The sequence below is a fragment of the Rhinoraja longicauda genome, chromosome 35 (genome assembly GCF_053455715.1).
Source record: "Rhinoraja longicauda isolate Sanriku21f chromosome 35, sRhiLon1.1, whole genome shotgun sequence".
NCBI lineage: Eukaryota > Metazoa > Chordata > Chondrichthyes > Rajiformes > Arhynchobatidae > Rhinoraja > Rhinoraja longicauda.
This window is the reverse complement of record NC_135987.1, coordinates 6,443,214-6,468,695: the sequence shown is the minus strand read 5'-3', so window position 1 is coordinate 6,468,695 and position 25,482 is coordinate 6,443,214. Positions and strand designations below refer to the sequence as shown.

The 25,482-nt window shown below is 41.5% G+C and overlaps 1 protein-coding gene across 1 annotated transcript in view; it reads right to left on the bottom strand.

Annotated features, from left to right (window-relative positions):
* Positions 1–25,482, bottom strand: part of sec31b (SEC31 homolog B, COPII coat complex component) — a 73,025-nt gene that overhangs the window by 5,235 nt on the left and 42,308 nt on the right. The window contains exons 20-24 of the mRNA XM_078428661.1: positions 25,238–25,439; positions 23,247–23,645; positions 15,151–15,209; positions 4,414–4,560; positions 1,764–1,883 (exon numbers count right to left, since the gene is read on the bottom strand). Coding sequence (XP_078284787.1) covers positions 1,764–1,883; positions 4,414–4,560; positions 15,151–15,209; positions 23,247–23,645; positions 25,238–25,439 — 927 coding nt within the window. The remainder of the gene's footprint in view (positions 1–1,763; positions 1,884–4,413; positions 4,561–15,150; positions 15,210–23,246; positions 23,646–25,237; positions 25,440–25,482) is intronic.

Below are 25,482 nucleotides of genomic sequence, written 5' to 3'. Positions count from 1 at the left end.
CAATATGAAAGGAACACTTGGTCTACAGCTGGCCACTACTGGTCACATACTCAGTATATAAACGTCAATAGGTCAACAACAATCAAGTTCAGCCTCTTATGTTACTCCCCTTTGTTCCGACCCCTCTCCATTAAAAGAAATGTAATGACAAACATCTGATTTGATGCGGCTGAGCACAATTAAATCCTAATCAGAATTTATGTCTGATAAAATCATCATCCAGATGCACAAAATCACCAGTGAAACACTAATGTTCAGTGCGGTTGCTCAAAATAATCCGTATTAAGCATAAAGCTCCAGTCTTGAGTCAGACTGTTCAGCACTTAATCCGTATGTGTCATGGGGCATCTATACCACCCAGAGAGGGAATGCCTCAATTCACACCAACAGGGAGCTACATTGAAATGTGTGCATACATTTTCTTTATTTACATATCAGCAAACTAAATTGTTGGAACCAACCAGTTCCTTTTACGTAAACATTTGAAATTAGTGATGTGTGGAAGATTCACACCTGAGAACTTCTGAGATTCAGGGCTTACAATTTACAGAGTTGCAGGAATTTGCAGTGAGCATTAGCGGACTACAGATGGCCACCCTTCAATAGGACATATCATTCGGACAAACCTACACTAAGTGGGCTGAGTATTAGTATTTAGTATTTCTAGATTTAGTATTTCTCAATTTTTCTTGGCTGGAAACTGATGCCTTGAAATATGATGTTTCTGGTTACAATTTCTTTCTGCTTGAAACACTTCCCAACTGGCAAAGGACCGTGAATACAACACCCTTGTATCCTCCCTCTCTCCACCACCCTGGTTGTCTTACTAGCTTCACTATCGTCCTGTTGAGTTTCACTGTCTGTATAACTTGCTGTCATCCTACCCCACAGCCAACAGTGGGCTCCACCTTTCCTTGATCATCGCTGTTTTTTGCATATCTTTCATTCATTTGTTCTATGTACCTTCTATCTCTCATTTCCCTTTCCCCTTACTCTCAGTCAGATGGGTCTCGACCTGAAACATCACCTATTCCTTTTCTGCAGAGATGCTGCCTGACCCGTTGAGTTACTTCAGCTTTTTGTGTCTACCTGTAATTGCAATGGTTTCAGGGCAGGTCTCTTAATGTTCACGTTAAAATTCATAATTGTATTCACTTCTAGAGCTTCCTCTGGTAGTTCCTTTTAGATACAGACTATCCTCTGTGTGAAAACGTTGCTTCCGAGGTCTCTCTTAAATCTCTCCCCGCTCACTTTAAGCCTATGCATTCTAGTTTTAGAATCTCTGGCTTGTGAAATGGACTCTGAGCGTTAACTTTGTCTATGCCCCTCTTGATCTTGGTCATACCTCAGCCTCCTACGCTCCAAAGAAAAAAGTCCAAGCTTGTTCAACCTCTCCCTATCACTCCAGCCTGCAAGTCTAGGTAACATTCTGGATGAATCTCTTTATCATTTGCAACTTAATAACATCCTTCCCGTAGCTGGGTAATAGGAATTCAGTGGTTTTCAACTCTGGATAATTGAAGCTAATACAATAAATTTTAGCAACAGAAGTACCGAATAACCTAAACCCCTCATCTCACATACCCATTTTTACATGGTAATTTAACCAATTTCAGCAGTTGAACCAGCAGTTTGCAGTTCCCACATACAATCAAAACCCCACACTCTTCATTATGTACAAAAACATGAATACCATTTTCATAATAAAGATATGGATCATAAGCTACTTATTTCAGTAATAGGATTATTGTTCAGTGACATACAGGGTCAGCAGCAGCTAAAAGGCATCGCTGTACCAGCCCATCAAACGTGGTCTTCAATATCATGTGCTCTTCTGGAATTTGCTTCTTCACAATCTTCTCTGTGGGCAGTTGTTGTAGGGGCTGGAAGTGAAACAGCAAACATATCACTGCTTAGATTACTAAGCCAAAAGGGGAAAGAGGAACACGGCATATGTAGCAGGATATGCATTTCACACCAAACCACAAAGGAAGAACGCATCAGTACTCGGCTCAACAGAAAGGCAGACAGAAATTCATGCAACAAAGTGGCTGCAGATGTACTCTGTGGCAGATTTTACTCCTGCGTTATTATATTTGGATAAAAGATAGCACTCTTGCAAGCTGAAATTATATATAAACAAAATCTGAACTATACAACATTTTCACTCGATCTTTTCTCCAGTTTTCACAATCAGACCACCCAACATTTGATTTTACAAATTCAGAATTTTGATGTCCAAAATTCAGAATTTTACATCAAAATTCATAATATGGCGCGTAATGCAACTTTTCAGCAAAAAAAAAGTATGCACGTCAAATGCGCGTATGCGTTGCGCTACATTCACGTGTGAAAAACGATTATTATTTCTAACAGTCTGTAGTTCTTGGACTACATGTACAATGTCAGGCCTATCATGAGTATATTCTACTATTATAGAAAGGTTATTGAACAGAAATACTTCTTACAACACAAAGAAAAAATTGTTTTGTTTTGTTTTTTCTATTTTGATTTTTCCTTACACATCCCAATTCTCAGTGTTGACAGGCAGCACGGTGGCGCAGCGGTAGAGTTGCTGCCTTACAGCGAATGCAGCGCCGGAGACTCAGGTTCGACCCTGACTATGGACGCCGTTTGTACGGAGTTTGTACGTTCTCCCCGTGACCTGCGTGGGTTTTCTCCGAGATCTTCAGTTTCTTCCCACACTCCAAAGACGTACAGGTATGTAGGTTAATTGGCTGGGCTAATGTAAAAATTGTCACCAGTGGGTGTAGGATAGCGTTAGTGTGCGGGGATCGCTGGGCGGCACGGACCCGGTGGGCCGAAGGGCCTGTTTCTGCGCTGTATCTCTAAATCTAAATCTAAAATAATGGTCATAAAATGTATGACTAAGTTATGAAGAAAGAGTTTCATTTAAAAAACTGCACATACCTAATTTAATTGAAGACATACTTGCTCCAGTGGACTTCAACTGCAAATCACAACAGTCCATGTGTCCCCCCACCCCTACTCCCCCCCCACTACCCCTCCCCCCACTCCCCCTCTCCCTAACCCCCCCCCCCCCCCCAATCCACTCCCCCTCCCCCACCCCTCCTCCTCTCCCACCAGCGAGACGAGACTGGGCCAGAGGCGAAGCGAGACCAGCGGCGAGGCAAGGCCAGGCTAGTGGCGAGTACAGCGGCGAGGCCGGGCCAACGGCAAGGCGAGGTGAGACCAGAGGCGAAGTGAGCAGCGGGGCGAGGCAAGTGGCGGGGCGGGGCGAGCGGCAAGGCATGTTTTGCGGAAAAATGAGGCGAAATCAAAATGGCGGAAATGAAATAAGAAAGCGGAAACTTTCCACCAAATTCGGAAGGGTTGGGAGGTCTGCACAATAGACAGTTTTGCACTGTTTTTATATTATACAGCCATGTAAATGTAGTAGTTTCCAGGTTACACCACTCAAGAGGGCAAGCTACAAGTTTACCACACATTAGGTAAATTGCAAATGATGTGTTCTGAAATGGTCATTAAATTAAATCTGAATATTCTGGTTCAAACTGATGTGAAGGAGCTGAAATCAACCTGTAGAGACTAATGGAGACACATGAATCGGCGGATGCTGGAATCATGAGCAAAAAACAAAGTACTGGAGGAACTCATCGGGTCTGGCGGCATCTGTGGCCTGAATGGACTGACGATGCTTTGGGAAGGATCCCAGCCAAAAACGTTGCTTGTTCATTCCCTCTGCAGATGCTGCCTCACCCGCTGAGTTCCACAGAACTTGTGTTTTTCTGAAGAGGCAAAAGTACTTTTGAAATAATAGTAGGATTCTTTCTTCTTTGTGCCTTTGCCCAAAAGCTGATTATCTCACCATCTCCACGGCCGAATGAGCAAATATGAAGAACTCATTTTTTCTCAAAAATAGTATCACCATAAAGGCGATGAGCCACGAGAAAGAATAGCCTCCATCTTTTACAATATCTGATCAGCAATGCTTTACTACCATGGGGTACCCCTTCATGAAATAAATAATTAAGCACACACACTTAGACATGTGCATACTTGTGTCTGATCCAAGTTCAAATCTTTGCTGATCCATCAATCCTCTGTCAATTCTTTACATATTGATGCGATCATTTGTTTGTGCCGAACTTCACCCTTTTCCTTTCATTTCTCCACATTGTATCATACAGGATCTTAAATTTAAATTGTATGGCACAACGGTGCCAATGGAAGAAACCCGGCTTCAGTTTGCACATTCTCCGAGACCGCATGGGTTTTTGAAAATGTGACACAGGATGGAGATACATTTTTGGTCTGTATAATTTCACCACAGGACCAAATACAAGAATGCACTTAGCCCTCTCAGCATTAGTAATCGCAATATATCGTACCATAATCAAATCTCGGCACCATTCAACAGCAAGAACACACCTGAAAGTTGCCCTCTTTTGGTGCCCCCGGAGGTCCTTGGCTGGTTTCCTGAGAAGCGAGGCCCTGGGGTCGGGCTTTTTGCGTATCCATAGAGAAATTCACAACAGGAGCCGTAATAGGAGCTGGGGGAGTGTAGTTGTCTTGAAGCTGAAAGATTATAAACAGCATGTTCTAAAACAGCAGCTACCACAAAAGGCTAACAACTCTATCAAGTGAATAGTTCAGAAAGTCACATAGAAAGATTTGGATTGTGATTATTTCTGCGTATAGATAATGAGTCTTAAACTAATGGTACAAGATCAATACAGCTCATCCTTTAGGATTTGATTAACAGCATGTTAATTGGGTTATGTAACATTCCATTACTCTCCCCTTTCATCTTTAAGATGCTTAATTAAAATAAACTTTGACCAAACCTTGATCAATTGTATTGTGTGGCTCATTACGTATTTTTGTTTGACAACATTGTTATGAATTAGCTTGGGATATTTTGTAAGATTACAACACCATATAAATAAGGTAGCTGCGGTTCTTCTCTTGAAAAGTACAGAGGACTTGAAATCTTGGTTCAGTTCATGTTTGTTTTGAAAGGGATGTTGCCAGTTTTAGAGGACTTCTGATACTTTCAGTTATTCAACAATTCAAAAGATGCACAAATCTCTGTCCCTATAAAGTGCAATCAAATCAAAATTAGTATTAACAATTACAGATTAGTTCAGTCATTAACTAAAACCTTCTGCAACCTTTTATTTAATATAACCAGAATCATAGATTGTAGACTAAATTACCATTAAACATTAGTACAGGGCACAAACAGGCGAAGGGCCTATAATGTCTGTGCTGAACATGATGTCAAGTTAAACTAATCTCCTCTGCCTACAGTAATCTACGAAGTGATTTGTATCCCTCCATTCATAGCATATCCATGAGCCTATCTAAAAACCTCTTAAATGCCACTATTATATCTCTGCCTCCCCCTGGCAGCACGTGCCACAACTCTGTAAAAAACAGAATACTCAGTCTTCATGAGGGAGATGGCGGGAAAAAAATACTAAAGCAATGGAGAAAGGATTGGTGATTGGAATCAGAAAATTGCTGTGGTTAGGGAGCTGGCATGGACATGGCATGGCTCGGCCGGGACTTTTCATCGCCCGGCGCGGCTCGGCCGCGGGACTTTTCATCGCCCAGCGCGGCTCGGCCGCAGCACCTTCCATCTCCTTGCGGGGGCTGCGCGAGTCGGGAGCCTCGGTCGCCTCGGCAGAGGTCGAACTATCTGTCCGTGGGAGAAGCATGGGGGAAGAGAGAAAAAAAATTCTTCCCTTCCATCACAGTGTCTGGAGGAGTCACTGTGATGGATGTTTGTGTTAAAATTGTGTGTCTTGTGTCTTTTACTCTGTACTGTTGTGGCTGCGTGGCACATGATTTTCGTTCAATTCATTTTGAATGACAATAAAGGTAATTCAGATTCAGATTCAGAATAGGCTGAACAGTCCTGTTCTGCGCTGTAACAATTCTATAATGTAGGAATTTAACAGTAAGGATGGAAATGTTACAATTGAGACACTATCAGAGCAGGAACCAATGCCTGTTGGTGTGAACAGGGCAGATGGATAAATATAAAGTTCTGAATTAAGACAACAGAGAGCAGAGATTTTGGCAAGATCACTTTACAGAGATTTACAAAAAGCGGGATGCCAGTTCGAAACCAGCGGGATAGCGTAAACAGTTTAATAAATTATTCTTTCCTACAAAAGCAGTACACATACATCTGAAACAAATGACTCCTGTGTGACAGGAGTGAGGGTCTTGCTCTTTTTTTCTATAAATCTGATAATCACTAAAGCTCAGATAATTTGATTAAAAGCTCTTGAGCTTTGAACTATATTGAAGTAATCTACAAAGTTTCATTAAATATCTTGCCAGTATTACCATACAAAATCCATGCTCAGCCTCAATACAATATGTCCTTTTCGAAGATACAAGGAACTGCAGATGCTGGTTTACATTTACAGGGCTGGAGTAACTCAGTGTAACAGGCCGGTCGGTCTCTGGAGGACATGGATAGATGATGGTTTGGGTCGGGACCTTTCTTCCAACTGTTTCTGGTGGGGGAGAGAAAGTTGAAAGAGGGAAGGTGTAGGACAAAGCCTGGCGATTGATAGATCCTTTTCTAAACGGTCCACGGCAGCATCATTTGTAGATTAAAAAAAACAAACAAGTTGTAGCTCGGGGATACCATCTAGTTCAGAAGAAAAGGAATGTTACTCATCCCTACCCCCCCCCCCTTACAAGGTTATTTTCAATTAATTTTTTTTTAAATATGGAAAATGTTGACACATTTTACTCAATGGGTAAATAACTCGTAAACTGCTACCAGAGTAGGCACCCATGTAGATAGTTTTAATGCTGCTTGAAAACAATGCATGTTGCTGCAGTGTGCGGTGATTGAGGGCTTTAGAAAAAAGGAAAGTAGGCACAATATAATTATCAATAATCTAATTATGATTTTTGTCAGTTCACTATTATTGACAGTTTCTTTGACATAGGCCATTCAGCCCATCAAATCTCTGCCAGTTCACAGAGCAGTGCAATCACCCCAGTTATTTCAATGCAATCTGTTCTCTCACATGCCCCTACTGATTGTCCTGTCAGCCACTGACATTAGAGGTGATTTACAGCGGCTTATTAAATTAACAATCAGCACATCTTTGGGACATGGGAGTAAACCAGAGCGTCCCATGGAAATCCTTGACGGCACAGTAGAAAATACAAACTCCATACAAACTATATTACAGACAAATCAATGTGATGTGATTTGAACTGGATTCTACAGGTGACCAAGGCAACCTCTGCAGTGACAAGACTTTTCTACAAAGTGCAATAGGAAAGCAGTTAAGAAGGTGCTTGCTGGAACAGCCCAAAGATTCATTGCCTTGATCAAAGGACATGAATTTAAATCGCAATGTTGACTTTGGTAGGCTTTTTAAAAAATAAACTTAAGATTAGCAAACATTTGTAAACAAATGAGAGAAACAATGGCTCTCTAGGGAATTAGAGCAGATGTAGTCTAAGGAGATACCCAACAGAATAGCGGAGCTTCAACGATTTAAAACTAGATTCTTTAGATTATTTAGATTCAGAGATACAGCGTGAAAACAGGCCCTTCGGCCCAACGGGTTGCGCCGCCCAGCGATCCCCGCACATTAACACTATCCTACACACACTAGGGACAATTTATTTTTACATTTGCCCGGCCAATTAATCTACATACCTGTACGTCTTTGGAGTGTGGGAGGAAACCGAAGATCTCGGAGAAAACCCACGCACGTCACGGGGAGAACGTACAAACTCCATACAGACGGCGCCCGTAGTCAGGATCGAACCTGAGTCTCCGGCGCTGCATTCGCTGCAAGGCAGCAACTCTACCGCTGCGCCACCGTGCCATTAAAGGGAACGCTTTAAACCTTTTTGCACTAAAATCAGGAAGAATACTGCAACCTGCGTTCAACACCATTTCTGCACGCAAAGTAAGAGAATATACCCTAGAATCTGATGCAAGCTATTCAAAATACTGTTAAACTATTAGAATATAAAGAACAGAGGTGCAGCTAGTAAAATCGCTGCCACACAGCTCCAGTGACCTGGGTTCAATCCTGACCTCAAGTGCTGGTTACGTTGGCATAATCTCTCTGCGACTGCATGGATTTTCTCAGGGTGCTCTGGATTTCTCCAAGTCAAAAATTGAGGGGTTAATTGGCCATTGTAGATGACTATGTGGAGTAGTAGAATTATTTTGGTGGCGCTGGTGGGGGAACTAAGGAGCTGATGGGAATGTGGGAACAATAAAATAAGTTGGGGTAGGATTAGTGTAAAAATCACTATGGACTCATTGAGCACAACAACCTATTTCTGTGGTGTATCTTTCTATATATCTGGCACACGTGGTATTGCTCAGATTACGTGCGAGGCTTACTGAAGTGGGAGTAGCCGAGGATGAATAATGGCAGTTCTAACTGAACCAGACATGTAATTAGGTAGAATAAATGAGAAACAATTCATATCCAGGACGGTCATCTGTCACTTTATTATGCACGTAATCTGAGCAATACCACGTGTGCCATGTTGTTAATTGCTCCACCATTAACAACTATTTCTTCAGTCATCCAACTATTTCTTCAGTCATCCAGCCACAGGGCTCTGGAATGCTTCCCAAAACATTTACACTACAGTTCCCACTTGAAGAATCTCTTCAAAATCCACATTTCACCAATGTACCGGGACATCTCTATATGACTTGTTAAATTTACCTACATTAATGACATCATGTAAATTATATTGAATTGAGTAGAAACTCAATGAAATTGCAATAACTTAAATCACAATTCATCTTTGGTTTGAATTTGTCTGCTGTAGAAAATACCACTGTTATTTTTCAACTCTACTAGACAAAGTGGATCCGTTGGGCCCAAACCTCTCCTGCATTGGTGCAGCACCCTCTCCTCCCCTCTCTCCTCAACCCCCCCCTCCCCTCTCCCTTCTCCCCCACTGCCCCCTTCCCCTCTCCCTCCTCCCCTCCCCCTCCCCTCCTTTTAAACTTTAAAATGTGAATAACATAAAAAATATAACACCAATTTCAATAAAATTACTTGCATTATCACTAAAGTGACAATGGTGAGTAAGTTGGGCCTAAAATTGTCGCGCTATCTTGTACCGTTTTGGCTGAAGTTCAGTCACAAACAAGATAACAAACGAGAGTTTTAGTATATAGATAGAAGATAGATAGATATAGATATAGATTATACTGATGTCAGAAATCAATACTGCACAAAAATCAATTTGAAAAAACATTTTTTTTGTGGAAAGTTGGCACAACTATAATCTAAGGGGGAATTGTGCATGTGTGAGTTCCTAGAAAATGAAAACTGCTTGAGTACAAGACAGTGGTGTGAATTTGATGCACCATTCCCTTTGCTTATCAAAATTTCATTGTTGTGGATATGTGGTCTTCACCTCCCTTGAACACATATGAGTTTAGCCATACCAAAATCTGCTGGTTGAACAGGGTGAACGTCATTGGAAAATGTTAACACAAATAATAACTATAAATGACGGACAGACCAACTGAACTACAGGCACATCACCACAAACTGAAATTGCAGTTAATGGTTCCATGAATCCACAGCTAAAAGGATTTTCAGATTAACCCTCTAAGCTCGTCATGTCCAGAAGAGGTCACTCTGCTGAACTGTAAAATCCACTGGAAGAAAGCAATTACAATCACAGCAAAATAGATGACATCTTTCTCCTTCAAAACTAAATAACTTCAAGTAGGGCTAACAAACACTTGGTTATTCATTCGTGCTTCTCCATAAACAGTTTAATATCGAATGAATTCAATCAGCACTTAAAAGTAATCCTGATCAATTCAGGTTTGCAAATTTGTTTTAATTGAGTAAAATGGCTTCATTTTCTCTTATTATCTACTGGGAGGAAGGGGGAGGGATTAAGGTAGGGGATTACTGCTGACATTAAAAAAAGATACCTCCTACTTTGACTCGCATTATATTGCAGTACAAACGAACAGCCCCAGTTTCACATGACTAGTCCTTTTCCTACACCACCTATAATCCCTTCCTTGGATCATTCTCTTGATTCTCTCACCCAATGAAGTAGATATACTTGACAATAAAATCCAATCAAAACAGACTGGAAGCTTTAAAGGCTTTCAAAAAAACATCTGTAGTATAGTCAGATCCCCAAGGAAGCATCAGTTGCTTAAATCCTTTTCCCCACAAAAGCATTTGGAATTCTGAGCTCACCTTCAACCCCAATCAAAGTTACTAAAAACTCCATTAGCATCCGTTTTGAGACGTGTATAAATTAATAGGCAAGAACAAGGTTTTAAACTTCATGACCTCGATTTTGAGGTATCACGAGATAGATCTATGATTAATGGAGTTTCTAGTATTCAGAAGCAGAATGGCCACATTGCTGAACTAGCGATCCGGAATTTCACGTTGATAATCCAGTGAATACAATCGCAAATCTGTCACAGTGAGACACGATGTGATTAAATATAGTTTAATAAGGAATGTAGAAATCAAAAAACTGGTATCAGTAAAAAAAGCAATCTTGAAGCCATCTATATAATAAAACTCTCATTTGTTTGTTTGTTTGTTCCTGAACTACAGCCAAAACGCTACACGATAGCGCGACAATTTAAGGCCCACCTTACTCACCATCGTCCCTTTGGTGCTAATGGAAGAAGTTTAATTGAAATTGGTGTTATATTTTTTAAGCTATTTAACATTTTAAAGTTTAAATCTATCTCGGGGCGGGGGAGGGAATAAAGAAGGGAGGGGGATGGGGGGGGGAGGGAGTAAAGGAGGAAGGGGGGGTGGAGGGAGGATAAGGGGGGGTTGAGGGGGATGGAGTGGGGGGGAGGAGAAGGGGGGAGGAAAAGGGAGAGGGAGAGGGAGGGGAAGGAGGGAGGGTGAGTGGGGAAGGAGGGAGGGTGGGGGGGAAGGAGGGAGGGTGTGGGGAAGGAGGGAGGGTGGGAAGGAGGGAGGGTGGGGGGAAGGAGGGAGGGTGGGGGGAAGGGGAGGAGCGGGTGCTGCACCAATGCAGGAGAGGTATGGGCCCAACGGGTCCACTTGGTCTAGTTTGACTATAAAAGCTCAATCTGCACAATGTCTTTAGTTTAGTTTATGGATACAGCGCGGAAACAGGCCCTTCCGCCCATCAATCACGCAAGACACTTGTTCTATCCTACACACAAGGGACAATTTACCAAAGCCAATTAACCTACAGACATTCACGTCTTTGTAATGTGGAAGAAAACCAGACCACCCGGAGAAAACCCACATGGTCACAGGGATAATGTACAAACTCCATTCAGATGGCACTCATAGTTAGTATCGAACCCGGGTCTCTGATGCTGTAAGGACGCAACTCTACTGCTGAGTCACTGTGCCACCATTGTGTCTTTGAGCAAAATAAATTTACCAGCCGTACCGTATCTGTCTTACATTAACATGGCTGATGTTCAATTGTTCTCTGTTGAGTGCCAGCAGAGACTTCGCGACCAAGATGCAAGTAGAATTCTTCCCTCGATTCAAAAGATTGTGGACGGATTTAAGATCCACTCCAGAGACCAGTGCACAAAATCCCAGGCTCCACTCAGTGCAGTGCGAAAGGCGTGCTAGACTAATGGTGTTTTTTAAGATGAACCTTTTCATGCCTCTCAGATCGCTTAAAAGATTTCATGGAGATATTCGGAAGAGCAGCAAAGTCGAGAGCTTCAAGTTCATAAGTGTGAATATCACCAGCAACTTGCCCTCCAACCACATGGAAGTTACAGCCAAGAAAGCACCCCAATGCCTCTACATCCTCAGAAGACTAAGGAAATTTGGCACGACTCCAAGGACACTCATCATTTTCTAAATGCACCAGAGAAGGTATCCTATTGGGATGCATCACAGCTTGATACAGCAACTGCTCTGCCCAAAACCACAAGAAATTGCTGAGAGTGGTGGATGCAGTCACCCCCCATTGATTATCTACACTTTTCATGGTCTTCGGAAAGCAATCAACATTATTAATTACCCCTCACACCCCAGTCATCCCCTCTTCCCCTCCTCCCCCATCTCCCGTCAGGCAAAAGGTACAAAAGTTTGAAAGCATGTAGCACCACATTTGGAAACAACTGATTCCCACTCTTATCAGCCTCATGAGCAAACCGCTCACATGCTGAGGATATATTCCAGATCTACCCTGCTGCCACCCGTACATATTTGTCACCTGCTCTTTCTCTGTAGCTGCAACGTTATATTTTGCATTCTGCGGACCTTTCACCGTCCGGCGCGGCCTGGAACGTGGCAAGCACAACAGCCTGACCACGGGAGAAGACGGCAGGGGAAGAGAAATTACATTCTGGCCTTCCATCACAGTGAGGAGGGGACTGGAGGAGACTCACTGTAATGGATGTTTCTTTTTTGTTGTTGTGTGTTTTGTGTTGGTTGGGGTTGTGTAATTTGCTTATTTTATTGCTCTTATTGTTGGACTGTGGGTGACGAAATCTCGTCTTATTGTTGGACTGTGGGTGACAAATAAAGATATCCTGAATCCTGAATCCTGCTCCTTTCTTCGTTTGCACACTTTTGTACATGTATGTTATGAATTATCTGGATTGCATGTAATACCATTTTTTATTGTATCTCCGTGCCAATACCAAGAGCATTGCTCCCGATCATTTATCTTGCAACAAAAAATAACAAATTGTCTATATGGATAATACTTTGTGGGAGACTGTTGTCTGTAGCCTGGCTGCCACATTTTACACGTTATAATACTTCATTGCAACATTGCCTTTGGCCTCTAACTGCTCGGCGTGGTGGAGGCCAATGATAACTCAGAGTCAATATGCCGGGCCAATGTGGGCATGAAAAGTGGTGTATCACCACAAACTACCAGCCCACCCACCCTTCCTCACAGGTCTACCTACACTACCTGTGGCAGAATCCGTAGTGCCACTTTTGCCTCACAACTACAGAGGAAGCATCTTCAATCATGTGGGACTATTTAAGAAGAAGGTATTAAACAGAATGCAAATAAATTTAATTCCATTTCTAAAAATGATGGAACTGTTTTTAACCGCCATTTGGGAATCATATTCTGTTGTTCCATCCATTAAGAACTGATAAGCAAAATTCTCTTTTTTCTATGTGTCTATCTTCGGTGTAAACCAGCATCTGCAGTTCCTTCCAAATCATTCTCTTTTTTTCAAGTAGCTGGAATCGAAGAATGTCACTGTTGTGAAATTATTTCACAAAACATGAAATGCTGTTAATCACAGATATGAGGAAGCTGTGTTGGGGGTTGGTGTTGTACTTGGAGTACTCAAAGGTCATGAGTATAAGCACCACATGAGACTTGACAACTTAATCTAGCAAACACATTGATGCAGTACTACATAGGCAGCTTTGAAGATGAAGCATTTACACTTCAACACCATTTACTCCATTAGCTTGATGTAAAAGATCTTACAGCGCTACTTATAAAGTGTACAAGTTCTTTGTTCCAGCTATGAATTTTGGAACTGTCTGAAGCTCATATCTGGCTGGTGACTGCCAGAGGTTTGTTATGCGAGACCCCACTTAGAGCCTCACTGCTTGAGTCTAGACGGATAGATGCTCCTGTTTCAGGTAAGGCAAGTTCTGGGGAATGGCAATCATGGGTGGTCAGTTTGCAGTGAAATGAGGGAATAAAATGTGCACATTCTTTCTTCTGTTGCCCAAGGGATTTGGAATCAGCACAGTCTCTCTTTTACTTATTTGTTTCTTAGAATCCTGCTTGAACTATGGACGTAGCTTCGCAAAAAGTATCCACCCAAGATTTACATCCTGAACGAAGCTGTGTATATGTTAGTCCATAATTACGATTAAAGTGACGGTTACGCATAAAATTACACTCTTGGAGAAGGGTTATGTAAAATGCTGCTCGTCAAAGTACATTGGAAGACTTGAAAAACATTAATGGATGGCATGTCAGCTTGGACAACAAAGGGCAATTTTTCAAGTAATATTACAGACCCATGGCATAAAATTTAAAATAGGGAAGATGAGTCTCAAAACATCACAGCATAGAATATTTATGCTCATTCAACTCTTGAATCCATATTGTTTCGTTGTAGAGAAATGTCATCATCTCCACTCCCCCAACTTCCCACACAGAGCACAGAAATAGAGCTATCTGCCCACAGCATCCACGCCAAACATCAATTACCTAACCACACTAACCCTAATACCACTCCACATAGAAGGCCGATCCAAAAGGCTTGTACTCCATGGGATCCAAGGTGAGGTAGAATATTGGATGCAAAATCAATGGGGCGGCACGGTGGCGCAGCGGTAGAGTTGCTGCCAGCGCCAGAGACTCAGGTTCGATCCTGACTACCGGCGCCTCTGTACGGAGTTTGTAGGTTCTCCCCGTAACCTGCGTGGGTTTTCTCCGAGATCTTCGGTTTCCTCCCACACTCCAAAGACGTACAGGTATGTAGGTTAATTGACTGGGTAAATGTAAATATTGTCCCTAGTGTGTGTAGGATAGTGTTGGTGTGCGGGGATCGCTGGGCGGCGCAGACTCGGTGGGCCGAAGGGCCAGTTTCCGCGCTGTATCTCTAAAAATCTAAAATCTAAAAAAAAATGTTCTTGCTAAAAGGAAGCAGCAGGTGGCAGTGATTTGATTGTATGTTTGGAAGCCTGTGACCAGCTGTGTATCACTGGGATAAATACTGTTTATAACAACTGCTTATTACATATGTAAGTGATCTAAAGAAGGGCCCCAGCCGAGCCATGTCCTGCAGAAATGCTATCTGACCCTCTGAGTTACTCCAGCACTTTGTTTACTGCTAGATTCCTACATCTTCAGTTCTTTTCGTCTCCGTTAAAGATTTGTTTGTCTTTTCCCTATGACAGAAGTAATAAAACCAAAATATTTAGTGTAAGGGGAAGAGATTAGAGATCAGAGGCCATCACCCAGAAAAATTGCTTGGGATCGGAATAGTGGTTATTTGAGTTAGTACCATCATGTATGATTCACTCCACCAGCACTGCCAGCAACTGAAATAGTTATTCAGTTAGTTGATTCCAAATTAAACAACAAATTACCTAATGCAATTTCATCCCAACTGTGATAAACAATATTTAATAAATAAATACATTTTCACGTGCAACTTACCATTTTCTTTCTCTGCCCTGCCCGCACTGCTGGAGGGTCATTCCATCCATCGTGGAACCCTATTGAAATAAATAATGTGAGACTATGTTTCTACAAAAAGAGATATTGTGACAAAATGGTGTTTTCACTGCAAGGCTGCAATCACTCCAGCGTAGTACAACTAACTTAAGAGCAACATTGTTATTTTACGCAAAGAAAGTTAACACAGCAAGGGTTCAATCACAGCCACAGTTTCCTTGTTATTGGCACCAGGAGATCTTTGATGTAATCTACCCCAAAACACCCTGAAAGATTCCTCGCTTGTCACTTAGTTGTTTGGAACAATATACTGAAGGGTTCCTAACGCTGCTTCAGGACTTCCAATACTCTGCCTTCTTTATCTTGAGATGAACCTCAAAAGCCACTTTATCACAAATGCTTTGTCCTTACCAGATAGCTCTTCAAGGTGGCAGCTATTATGGTTTGGACTAGTTATAAACAAAAAACAAATAAAAAAGTAAAATGTAACTGTTGATAGTAATGATTCCCCTACGCCCACCAATAAAGGAAATTTGTCATAAGTGTTAGTCTAGCCCTACATCTGATTCCAGAGTCTCAAATGTATTTGTCTAGCAAGTTTTTTTAGTTAAATAAATTAGGATCTTGCCAGTAATGTGCATATCTCATGAATGAACAGAAAGTCAATGGACCATTGAAGCCGACCCTGCACCAGCCATCTGTAAAAGGCTTTAAGAGTTTTCTTCATCAGGTCATAAGGTCAGAAGTGTTTGGAGCAGAATTAGGCCATTCAGCCCATTAGGTCTACTCCACCATTCAATCATGGCTGATTCTCTCTCTCTCTCCCCCCCTCCTATCCCCATTCTCCTGCCTGCTCCCCATAACCGCTGACACGTGCACTTATCAAGAATCTATCAATCTCTGCCTTAAAAATATCCATTGACTTGGCCTCCACAGCCTTCTGTGGCAATGAATTCCACACATTCACCACCCTCTGAGTAAAGAAATTCCTCCTAATCTTCTTAAAGGAACATCCTTTAAGTCTGCGACTAGGCATTGGCATTCAGGCATTGGCGAGACCACACCTGGAGTATTGCGTACAGTTTTGGTCTCCTAATCTGAGAAAGACATTCTTGCCATAGAGGCAGTACAGAGAAGGTTCACCAGATTGATTCCTGGGATGGCAGGACTTTCATATGAAGAAAGACTGGATAGACTCGGCTTGTACTCTCTGGAATTTAGAAGATTGAGGGAGGATCTTATAGAAACTTACAAAATTCTTAAGGGGTTGGACAGGCTAGATGCAGGAAGATTGTTCCCGATGTTGGGGAAGTCCAGAACAAGGGGTCACAGTTTAAGGATAAGGGGGAAGTCTTTTAGGACCGAGATGAGAAAGGTTTTTTTCACACAGAGAGTGGTAAATCTGTGGAATTCTCTGCCGCAGAAGGTAGTTGAGGCCAGTTCATTGGCTATATTTAAGAGGGAGTTAGATGTGGCCCTTGTGGCTAAAGGGATCAGGGGGTATGGAGAGAAGGCAGGTACGGGATACTGAGTTGGATGATCAGCCATGATCATATTGAATGGCGGTGCAGGCTCGAAGGGCCGAATGGCCTACTCCTGCACCTATTTTCTATGTTTCCATGACTATGACTAGTCCTAGACTCCCACTAGTGGGAACATCCTCTCCACATCCACTCTATCCAAGCTTTCACTATTTGCTAAATCAGTTTGCTTCTATTTGTTGTAAAAGTGTTCATTTTTCTCAGAGTGATAATTTACTGAAATCACGGAACAAATTTCATTTGTTTATGCTATTTACTGTGGCAGGAATGAACAAGGAATAAGGTTCTGCACTGACTATTTCCTTTGTGCCTACTGTCTGAATGAATTTACAATTATTAACATGGCCACCTTATGCACGAGTTGTTTCGCAAAATGTATTGGTTCCTTACAACACTCTTCAAGGGAAAGAGATGGAAATTAAAATATTCATCAACAGATGAAAAGAAAAAGTGAGCAGCTTGAGAGAGAAGCACAAGATTCCCTCCAAGAAGCTCCTTGACATATCTTATTAATTGGCCATGAATAGAACACCCGGGTTAGCACAAGACCACCGGCCTCTGAGAAATTAGAACAGTCTACAGGGATCAATAGGAAATCAAAAGAAGGGGAAAGTATCCTTTAATACGATTACCACTCAATCTATCTAACATTAAGTGGACTGGTGCAAAAAAATGCATGAAACACTGCTCAAATTTTGTTAGCTGCAGAAGCAATTTTCAAATATGCCTCTAAAATATTTTGATGGTGTTTACAAAGCATGCAAACTTCAAAAGGATCATCAATGTCCTTCACATTCTGTGCAAGATATACTATAGATTAATCTTTAAATTGTACAGAAGGATTCTTTCTGCCTAAATTAGACCAAAAACCTGCGCAATTTGGCAAATTAGGATGTAGAAAAGAGACAAGCCATGAAGAACACTCGCATTCAACAGATAAGCCTTTAAACAAGCCAAAGCACTTGTTACTTCCTTTCACCTGATGCATAATGTCGGTTTTGTGGCCATGGAAGGAATCCTGAAAAAATCAAAGAATATGGGAAAGTTCCATGGAAAAACTACTCAGTACTTTTCATGCTGCAGGACAGGCAAAGATTTTCCCAATTTTATATATTTAAACAAGCAACAATGAACCATTCTACAGATGTTTATTATTCCCAACAATGTGATAGTTTGAATTAAGACATACAATCCTTACAATACACTGGTACAAGCACCCCACAAATTATCACTCCTTATTATCATGCAAGTACTTTTTTTTTACTAAGAACATGTGCCACAGCTATTTCATGTAGAACTGACAATCACATTGCAAAATTAGGCAAACCAAGGGAAGTAAACAGAAGCTTTATGCAAGAACCAGAAGACCAAACTCGGCATAAATAAAAGGAACTCAACTGAAGAATGTTTTAGCAATTGACAATATTATGGAAAATTAAGTCATTGCAATCAGACATCAAAATGTTTGAACTTCCAATTCAGGTCAAATTTGATTGTGTTCAATTAGTTTAAAACTATGTTAATGTATTTCCACTCGACGTCATTTAACAGTCTTTAAATGGTTGAATCCATTTTGCACCTTCCACATTTAACCAGTAGCAGCACTCACAAGCTTCTTTTCTGATTCAAATTCTGCTTTCAATAATGTTTTTCAAACTCATACATTATGGTTTGATATATCTTAAGTATGTAATCTATATACTAAAACTCTCGTTTGTTATCTTGTTTGTGACTGAACTTCAGCCAAAACGGTACACGATAGCGTGACAATTTTAGGCCCACCTTACTCACCATTGTCACTTAAGTGATAATGCAAGTAGTTTTATTGAAATCAGTGTTATATTTTTTAAGTTATTCACATTTTAAAGTTTAAAAGGAGGGGAGGGGGAGGGGAGGAGGGAGGGGGAAGGGGGGAGTGGGGAAAAGGGGGAGAAGGGAGAGGGGGTTGAGGAGAGAGGGGAGGGGGGAGGACAGGGTGCTTCACCAATGCAGGAGATGTTTGGGCCCAACGGGTCCACTTTGTCTAGTGTTGATTCTAAATGTTTGAATTGTATATTGCATGAAAACCTGGGATGGAAATATCAATGAATGACTGCGATATACAGAGACATCTGTGCATTTTTTAAGTCTGGGTTACTGGGAGACCGTCGTGCCCTGATATCACGAGAACCTGGTTGAAATAAAAACTTCACGCTAGGCAGCGAAACAAAGACCAAGACCACCTTGCAAATCTCTGGAGTCCCTTCCGAAGGAGTATGCATGGGAGCTGACTGCAGGAGAATGGAGAAGCAGAGCAGATTAGGTTTGTGCGGGCAGCAACCAAAATGGGAAGGGGAGGCTTTCCATTTTGTTTGCTGCCCACACAAACGTTCTTAGGGCATGCTCCTTGGCTTGCTGTTATTTGACCAGGGTAAACTGCATACGCACAGGAATGTCCCAGAAATGACAAGGAAGTATTAAAACGATGTTGGGTCCATTTATTTGCTTTTGTGCCCAAGGAACAGTAAGTTATTGGGAGGAACAAACAATAAAAGTAACCTCACAAAACTTTCCCATATAAGAGAGGAAACAGTGCTGTAATTGGAAAAATTGATTAAACGGATCACAAAATGCAACTTGTCAATGTAGAAGTTGACAGAGTTGGTAACAAGTTGAATTATAATGAACTGATCTGCAACCAATTGCAATTACAATACCGATTGAGTTAAAGCAAATTAGTTATTCAAATATAATTTGCCACCAGAATATTCAGTTTCAATCTTAATTGAAAATGCATTGAGGTGTAATGAAAAAAAAATCAAATTAGTAACATTACTGATTTATTCATCAATATTTCCTTCCAACATAGGAGGTAGTTTTTGGCCCACTCAGTCCATGCTGACTTCCAGAACAGTCCCATTCCCCACTCACTTTTCCTGTGTCCTATTCTACCCACTTGCCTATCAACTCTCCCTAGATTCCACCACAGACCTGTCCACTAGGGAAAATTTAGTTGCCATCTTTGGGATGTTCGAGGGAATTGGAGTATTCAAAGGGAATCCACATAGTAACTTAATAACTTCCAACTAAAAGCATCGGAGGTTAGGATTGAACTTCGGTCACTGGGGTTGAAGCAATAGCCCAACCAGTCGTAACATTATGCCATAGGTAGTATAAGAAAATAACTGCAAATGCTGGTACAAATCAAAGGTATTTATTCACAAAATGCTGGAACAACTCAGCAGGTCAGGCAGCATCTCAGGAGAGAAGGAATGTGCGACGTTTCGGGTCGAGACCCTTCTTCAGACTGATAATTCTCAGCATTATAATGAAACAGTTCCAAACACACTGTCCAGTGTCTGCAATGCGGTAGAGGAGAATCAGATTGAGGAAAATTTAGATGTAACCAGAACTAGTATTCTTAGCACTGTTTTAAACCAGCTACTTAGACTTGTGCCAAGTGAGATGCTGCCTGACCTGCTGAGTTACTCCAGCATTTTGTGAATAAGTAACATTATGCCAGGAGTGTAGGAAGGAACTGCAGATGCTTGTTTAAACCGAAGATAGGCAAAAAATGCTGGCGTAACTCAGTGGGACAATCAGCATCTCTGGAGAGAAGGAATGGATGACGTTTCGGGTCGAGACCCTTCTTCAGACTCCATGGGTGACCTTTTGGGTCGAGACCCTTCTTCTTTGTCTGAAGAAGGGTCTCGGCCCGAAACGTCATCCATTCCTTCTGTGACATAGTGCCGTCTGAATATAATTATAGGAACTAAACATATCAATATGTTTACATGATATAACTTTATGCGTTTAGATAATATAACTTTATGCAATAAAGTCATATTACTGCACCTGTAATTTTTAAATGTCAATTTTCCAAACGTTACCAACGGGTTCTCCTGACAAGCAGCATCCAAACAGAGATGTAATGCACAGTCACGTGGCACAAGTCTAAGTAGCTGGTTGGAAACAGTGCTAAGAATACTAGTTCTGGTTACATCTACATTTTCCTCAATCTGATTCTCCTCTACCGCATTGCAGACACTGGACAGTGTGTCTGGAACTGTTTCATTATAATGCTGAGAATTATATTCTCAAGCTACCAGCCTTGGAGGGCATCTACAACACACGATGCCTCAGAAAAAGCCACCAGCATCCACAAAGACTCTTCACACCCCTGCAACAGTCTGTTCGAACTTCTACCATTGGGCAGACGATACAAGGCCTTCTACGCCCACACCTCCAAACTCAGGAACAGCTTCATCCCCAGGGCCATAGCTGTTATGAACCGGTCCTGCTGAGCCGGATGGTCACAGTGCACAGTGAACCGGCACATGCCTACTTGCACTTTATTCTGTTTTAAAACTGTTCTAACTTGTTTCATTGGGTTGTTTAAATTAATACTGACTAGCTAATTAATCATTTCCTCCACTCTCTCTATTGTATTTGAATTTGGCATGTTTATATTTATGTGTAGTATTATCTGATTAGATTGAACAGCATGCAAAACAAAGCTTTTCACTGTACTTTGGTACACGTGACAATAATAAACCGAAACAGCCTATCTTAAGGGTCTAGTCTGAAAGCAAAAAACGAAGCCACATAAATTTTATGAAGGACTCTTCAAGAAAATGCCAACAGACCAAGACAACAGATTAAAAGGAAGGTTCTTAAAATAAAATTAATGCAAGTGTATTTGAACGTGGCATAAAGCTTTAAGATTCTCCTACTGAGAGCTTAACCCAACAACCAATAGGCTTAATGGGTCTCCTTTTTCCAGGACCATGCACCACTATGCCCAACCATAAAACGAGATGGGACATAATGAAGTCTCCCTTTCTCAGCAGAATGGGACTGAAGCATGACGACCAGCTTCAATTAAAAGTTTTCTTCAACAAGCCAAAACATAGTTCTGAAACTCAGTGGAATAACAGGGCTCGAGAAAAAGAGAAATTTCCAGTTCTCATCAGATCTTTAAAAAAAAAATAACTTCAGATTAAATATCCATAATGTTATTCAATGAGTTCTTCGATAATCATTTTAGAATAGCACGTAAGAGTTGCTGACAAAACCCCTAACATATAATTCAAATTTTGATGAAATGACAAATTACTGATCCTAAACAGTACACGTACTGATCCTAAACAGTTTTGAAACATAAATCAGGTGGTCATATCCACATATATTTTGTTTAAATCAAGCTTGCAGGAATTCTCCCACAGCCCTAATTCTTTCTCCCCAGCCCATCTGCCAGGTAAAACTTCCAGTTTTCATCTGCCTTCACGGCCAAGCAATTATTGACGATAGACACAAGAAACTGCTGTTTTACAAAGAAAAAATACAATGAAAGCTGGAGTGACTCAGTGGGTCAGGCAGAATCTGCGGAGAAAAGGAACAGCTGACATTTCTGGTTAGTATCCGCTTCAGACTGATTGTGGTGGGAGGTGGGGGAGAAAGGCAGAAACTTCAGCCAGACACCATGAATACTGGAGAAGCCGCACAAATTGACTGGAAAAGGAACTAAAACTGAAAACTAGAAATTTCGCAAATATTAATCCCATGTTTCTCAGAAGTACAATATCCAAAACTAGTGAAACCAGTTAATTGTGAAATATGCATATTTTCACATCCTTTCAAGATTCCACTTGACACTTCCTTTCTTTATTTAAACCAGATACTAAAGGATTAGTTAAATACATAAATACTATTGTAGCTGGCAATCTGAAAGCAAACAGTAAAATTATGAAGGTAGACATAAAATGCTGGAGTAAATCAGCGGGTCAGGAAGCATCTCAGGATAGAAGGAATGGGTGATGTTTCGGGTCAAGACCCTTCTTCAGTCTGAAGAAGGGTCTCGACCCGAAACGTCACCCATTCCTTCTCTCCTGAGATGCTACCTGACCCGCTGATTTACTCCAGCATTTTAGACTGAAGAAGGGTCTCGACCCGAAACGTCACCCATTCCTTCTCTCCTGAGATGCTGCCTGACCCGCTGAGTTACTCCAGCATTTTGTGTCTACCTTCAATTTGAACCAGCATCTGCAGTTATTTTCGTACACAGTAAAATTATGAAAATGCTCAGGCTATCTGCGTGGAGAGAATCAGAATTAACAGGTAAATTCCCTATTACGAGAACCAGAGCTCTCCATCTGAACTTTTAAAAATGTTGCTCTCTCCATAGTTAGTATATTAACTGCTGGGTGTTGCCAACATTTGATGTCCTTACTTTTGTACTGAATTATGTAATATGTTCACTGATTTAAATGTAAATCTCGCATTAACGTCTTTGGTCTAAAAAATGGATTAGCAAAGATTTCCATGTATGCTTTTTATATGTGTGGATGGGCATGCACACACAAATAAATGAACGAGAGACACACGAGACTGCAGATGTTGCAATCATGAGCTAAAACCAAACTGCTGGAGGATCTCAGCATTTGAGTTCCTTGAGCAGGTTTTTTTTTGCCTTGAGCAAACTGCTACAGATAAATAGTTAGTCTAAGCATGCTATTAAACCACACAGTCACATTGGGGTAACAATTATTGACTGAATACCTGTTGGAGGAGGAGGAGGAATTGTCGCACCCATGAATGGTTTGGAAGAAGGAGCTCCTGGGCCTCCAGTTCCAGTGGGATGCGGAAAAGTTGGGTGAATTCCTGGTAGAGATGTGGGAGGGTGAACCTGATGCTGGTGGTGTCCTGGATAAGCTGACAATGGTCCAGGCTGCGTACATGGCGGAAGAATGCTGGAGGGTTGATAAGAAGGCACTGAAGCAGGAGCCATTAACATTGGTCCTGGCAGGGACACACTGGGCATTGTGGGACCGCTCAATGAGGCTGTAGGTTGGGTTGGTCCGGTCAACCCCGAACCTGGCAAAGGTTGCTGATGAGGATAGGTTGGCAGTCCACTTGAAGGAATTTTTGGCTGTCCATAATTCTGGTATTGTGAAAAGGCTACGGAAAAAAATATTTTAAATCCAAATTATATAATACATCACATTTTGAAAGAATCACGTTTCACGTTTTGTTTTCTTTCATGCTATTCATCCCTTAGGAACAATATACCTCTTTTAAAATGTAATCAAATATATAGCCAATATATAGCTAAGGTGCAAATCTCAAACCGAGCATTTCTCTTTATTTACATATCACCCGAAAATAGGAATGGACAGGCTGAACTTTTGCAGATAACAAGAGTTCATTTGACCAAAAATGCTGAAAAATTCAAATAATGGAATTCTCACTGAACCACGGAATCTACTAGGATTTAGTCTAGTTCAGAGATACAGAGGGGAAAGAGGCCCTTTGGCGCGCCGACCAGCAATCACCCTGTACACGAGCACGATCCTACACACTAGGGACAATTTACAATTTTACAGAGGCCAATTAACCTATAGACCTGTACTTCTTTGGCGTGTGGGAGGAAACAGGAGCACCCGGAGAAAACCCATGCAGGTCACGGGGAGAGCGTACAAACTCCGCACAGACGGCACCCGTAGTCAGGATCGAACCTGGGTCTCTGGTGCTGTGAGGCAGAAACCCAACCGTGCACCGACCAATTTGCGGTTGAGAAAAACACTTGAACACCATATGATGCTTTAAATTTTAAAAACACAAAAAAACCCTCGACGAAATGGTGGGTTAGACACCAGACCTTCATACACTGGAATTTAGAAGGATGAGAGATCTTATCGAAACGTATAAGATTATTAAGGGGTTGGACACGTTAGAGGCAGGAAACATGTTCTCAATGTTGGGGGAGTCCAGAACAAGGGGCCACAGTTTAAGAATAAGGGGTAGGCCATTTAGAACTGAGATGAGGAAAAACTTTTTCAGTCAGAGAGTTGTGAATCTGTGGAATTCTCTGCCTCAGAAGGCAGTGGAGGCCAATTCTCTGAATGCATTCAAGAGAGAGCTAGATAGATCTCTTAAGGATAGCGGAGTCAGGGGGTATGGGGAGAAGGTAGGAACGGGGTACTGATTGAGAATGATCAGCCATGATCACATTGAATGGCGGTGCTGGCTCGAAGGGCCGAATGGCCTCCTCCTGCACCTATTGTCTATTTGGTTCAAATCTAATCCATACTGATGATTGAAAATATTATCATATGGGACCAATATGAAATTGGTGGACAGTCAGTCTCTGTGGATATGCTTGAAAATGAGCATCTATGCAGGCAACAATTGGTGGATGAAATGGAATTATCCATCGCTTCGTTTAGAATTTATATCATTGCTGGTGTCAGATTGAATAGGGGCTTGCAAGGCATCTGTGACTCATAAATACTAATAACTTAAAACCAAAAATAAATCCAACTTCCCAATAAACACTTTGAACATCACAAAATTATAAAATATATGATCTTACATGCATGATAGTTTACTTATTAATTAATTTCTTAATGTTTAAGTGAACTTCACCCTCAACAACCCGACTCCTTGCTCTTATGGCTGAGAACATGAAGAATTAAGTCTGAGGCCAATAAATTAAAAATATATGCATAGGAATTTAAAATATCTATCTATCCATGTATAAAATGAATTACCTGGTGCAGATGTTGTGGTAGGATGTTGCGGGTAGGCGGGGTGTGTTGTTCCTGCTTTGGAGTAGATGTTGGTGGGGTTACCACCAATGCCCTGGCCAGAGGCAGCAAATTGGGCAGCTACTGCGGCAGACTGTGGAGTGAATACTGCTGGAGCTGATGGACGGACTTGGGCCTGGGGACAAAAGGGGGTCTGATATGGAGGCTGAAGACAAAAAATTGTATTACAAGGAGAATAAATATACATG